Source organism: Triticum urartu, chromosome 1A (genome assembly GCF_056163025.1).
Source record: "Triticum urartu cultivar PI428250 chromosome 1A, HENAU_Tu73, whole genome shotgun sequence".
In the NCBI taxonomy this organism is placed as follows: domain Eukaryota; kingdom Viridiplantae; phylum Streptophyta; class Magnoliopsida; order Poales; family Poaceae; genus Triticum; species Triticum urartu.
This window is the reverse complement of record NC_141873.1, coordinates 233483883-233487848: the sequence shown is the minus strand read 5'-3', so window position 1 is coordinate 233487848 and position 3966 is coordinate 233483883. Positions and strand designations below refer to the sequence as shown.

At 54.6% G+C, this 3966-nt stretch overlaps 1 protein-coding gene across 1 annotated transcript; it reads left to right on the top strand.

Moving 5' to 3' along the window:
* The first annotated feature begins 1417 nt into the window (after nucleotides 1-1417).
* Nucleotides 1418-2086, top strand: LOC147990679 (uncharacterized). Its single transcript, XM_087538351.1, has one exon. It carries the CDS (start codon nucleotides 1418-1420, stop codon nucleotides 2084-2086), a length of 669 nt encoding a protein of 222 aa, XP_087394477.1.
* Nucleotides 2087-3966: the final 1880 nt, after the last annotated feature.

Below are 3966 nucleotides of genomic sequence, written 5' to 3'. Positions count from 1 at the left end.
GAGCATGGCGTGACCTCCCGGACGCCGACTGGCGGCACCCGCGAGAGACGAGACAAAGAGCCGGCTGCCAGCCACAGCCGGACCCGCATCACCATCGAGCGCAACCAAGACGGCCGCCCTCGAGTTGTCGAACGATGGGGCGATGATCCGCTGCTGCCGCCTCCTCGAAGGGAGAGGCACGCCTCCCCGCCGCCTTTTGATCATCCGACTCTCGGTGACCGGATGGGCCGTCGAGAAGGAGTCGGCGAGAATGACGCATGCTACCGGATCGACCGGCTGGCTCGATCCCTGGCGCTAGAGGAAGAAGACGCGATGGGTCCGCCTTGTTTTGGCCCCCGCATTCGTGGCGAGCCTTTCCCCAAGGGATTCTCGCTCCCAAGGGACACACCCAAGTACAAGGGCTCTGTGAAGCCAGAGGATTGGCTGGTGGGCTACTCCATGGCTGTTAGCATAGCAAACGGCAACAAGCGTGTTGCCATGAAGTACGTCCCGCTCATGCTCGAGGGCACAACCCGGACGTGGCTGAACAACCTCAATCCCTACAACGTTAACAGTTGGGTAGACTTCACCAGCACCTACAAGCAGCCTCCCAAGCCTCGCCAGCTCTCGCTGTGTGTCCAAGGACCCAATGAGTCCACCCGCGATTACCTGATGCGGTGGGAAGAACCGTCAAACTCCTGCGAAGGGGTGCATGAGGTCCAAGCCATCGAGTACTTCACCGCCGGGTGCCGAGAGGGCACCTTACTCAAGCACCGTCTTCTTTGCAGTGAGCCAGCCACACTCGACGAGCTAGTGATCATAGCAGATAAATACGCCACAGAAAACTCTTCCATGAAGTCGAAACTCCGGGTGGACACTTCTGGGAAGGTGCCCCCGGCCCCTCGAACGCCGGCTGGAAACAACAGTCGGCGCCAGCAGCCGAATGACGACAAGCGCAAAGCCCCCCAGCCGGCTTCCACCAGCCGGCAAGTGGCAACGGTTGAAGATGAACAACCTGAAGGGCAGCCACCCCCAAGCGTCAGAAGGGCGGCAAGTCGACTTGGTTGCCCGCCTTCTCCTTCGAGCAGACTCTCGATGCCCCTGCAAGTTCCACAGCGGCGCAAAGACATCCATCCACACGACCCGGAAGTGTCACTGGCTTGTGCATATCGCCAAGGGAGAAGGACTGCCTCCTTCGTCTGCTGGCCCGCCGACTCTGCCTCCTCAGCAGTCAGCCGCCCATCCAACAGTCGGCCAAGTCCAAGATGATTACCCCGAAGAGCATGGCGCTTATGTCGTCTTCACCAGCATGGCCAGCGATGGACACAGCCGGCGCCAGTAATACCGCGAAGTGAATGTGGTTGCCTCCGCTACTCCAGAGTTCATGCATTGGTCTGAGAAGCCCACCAACTGGAGCCGGGCCGACCACCCAGAAGTGATGCCCTCTCCAGGTTCCTATGCCCTGGTGTTGGACGCCACCCTTGCAACAGTGAGGCGAGGTACTCGTTTCTCCCGGATCCTGATAGATGGCAGTAGAAGCCTCAACATCCTTTACTGGGACACCATGGAGAAGCTAAAGTTCAAAGAGAAGCAACTGCTGCCCAGTCGGACTGTGTTTCATGGCATTGTACCCGGCTTGTCCTGCTCACCAATCGGCAAGATCAAGATAGACATCCTTTTCGGAGACAAGGATCATTTCCGCCGCGAAGCCATTTGGTTCGAGGTGGTTGACCTAGAAAGCCCGTACCATGTGCTCCTAGGCTGGCCAGCTCTAGCCAAATTCATGGTGGTGCCGCATTATGCCTACCTCAAGATGAAAATGTCAGGAACTAAGGGCATTATCACAATCAACGGAGACTATGAAAAGTCGGCCGCCTGCGCGGCAGCCAGCAGCCGGCTGGCCGAGTCCCTCGTGATTGCGGCAGAGAAGAAGCTCCTGGACTGGGTGGTGGCCATGGCCGGCAAGCAGCCGAACATGTCCCTAGAAGCCCAAGAGTCAGATACCCAGGGCTCCTTCAAGCCGGCCAAAGAAACAAAGAAGATTCCATTGGACCCTGAGCACCCGGAGAGGTACGCTATCATAGGTACAAACCTTGACAGCAAATAGGAAAGCGAGCTCGTCGATTTCCTCCGTGAGAATCGAAACATCTTTGCATGGTCCCCCAAAGACATGCCGGGTGTTCCGATGGATTTCGCTGAGCACAAGCTACATGTAAGAGCAGATGCCAAACCAGTCAGACAGCCCCTCCGCCCACTATCAGAGGAGAAGAGGAGAATTGTTGGAGAAGACATCACCCGCCTGTTGGCACCTGACTTCATCATGGAAGTTTTCTTCTCGGAATGGCTTGCCAACACAGTGCTTGTGTTGAAGAAGAACAATAAGTGGCGAATGTGCATTGACTACACCATTCTCAACAAAGCCTGCCCCAAGGATCCATTTGCCTTACCACGAATTGACCAAGTGATAGACTCCACAGCCGGATGCGAGCTATTGAGTTTCTTGGATGCCTACTCAGGTTACCACCAGATCAAGTTGAATCCGGCAGACCGCCTGAAGACCGCCTTCATCACACCATTCGAAGCCTTCTGCTACCTGACGATGACGTTCGGCGTGAGGAATGTGTTGGGGAACGTAGTAATTTCAAAAATTTCCTACGCACGCAAGATCATGGTGATGCATAGCAACGAGAGGGGAGAGTGTTGTCTACGTACCCTCGTAGACCGGAAGCAGAAGCGTTATAACAACGCAGTTGATGTAGTCGTACGTCTTCACGGCCCGACCAATCAAGCACCGAAACTACGACACCTCCGAGTTCTAGCAGTTCAGCTCAATGATGATCCCCGGACTCTGATCCAGCAGAATGTCGGGGAAGAGTTCCGTCAGCATGACGACATGGTGACGATCTTGATGTTCTACCGTCGCAGGGCTTCGCCTAAGCACCGCTACAATATTGTCGAGGATTATGGTGGAGGGAGGCACCGCACACGGCTAAGAGATCAATGATCAGTTGTTGTGTCTATGGCGTGCCCCTGCCCCCGTATATAAAGGAGCAAGGGAGGGAGGCGGCCGGCCTAGGAGGAGGGCGCGCCAAGGGGGGAGTCCTACTCCCACCGGGAGTAGGACTCCTCCTTCCCTTGTTGGAGTAGGAGAGAAGGAAAGAGGGGGAGAGGAGCAAGGAAAAGTGGGCTGCACCCCTTGTCCAATTCGGACCAGAGGGGGGGCGCGCACGTCCTTCCTTTTGGCCTCTCTCCTCTATTCCCGTATGGCCCAATAAGGCCCATATACTCCCCGGCGAATTCCCGTAACTCTCCGGTACTCCGAAAAATACCCGAATCACTCGGAACCTTTCCGATGTCTGAATATAGTCATCCAATATATCGATCTTTACGTCTCGACCATTTCGAGACACCTCGTCATGTCCCCGATCTCATCCGGGACTCCAAACTCCTTCGGTAAATCAAAACTCATAAACTCATAATATAACTGTCATCGAAACCTTAAGCGTGCGGACCCTACGGGTTCAAGAACAATGTAGACATGACCGAGACACGTCTCCGGTCAATAAAAAATAGCAGAACCTGGATGCTCATATTGGCTCCCACATATTCTACGAAGATCTTTATTGGTCAGACCGCATAACAACATACGTTGTTCCCTTTGTCATCGGTATATTACTTGCCCAAGATTCGATCGTCGGTATCTCAACACCTAGTTCAATCTCGTTACCGGCAAGTCTCTTTACTCGTTCCGCAATACATCATCCTGCAACTAACTCATTAGTTGCAATGCTTGCAAGGCCTAAGTGATGTGCATTACCGAGAGGGCCCAGAGATACCTCTCCGACAATCGGAGTGACAAATCCTAATCTCGAACTACGCCAACCCAACAAGTACCTTCGGAGACACCTGTAGAGCACCTTTATAATCACCCAGTTACGTTGTGACGTTTGGTAGCACACAAAGTGTTCCTTCAGTAAACGGGAGTTG

Excerpts from the sequence above, each read along its gene's own strand:
- LOC147990679 (XM_087538351.1), top strand. The coding sequence starts at position 1,418 with ATGCCCTCTCCAGGTTCCTATGCCCTGGTGTTGGACGCCACCCTTGCA.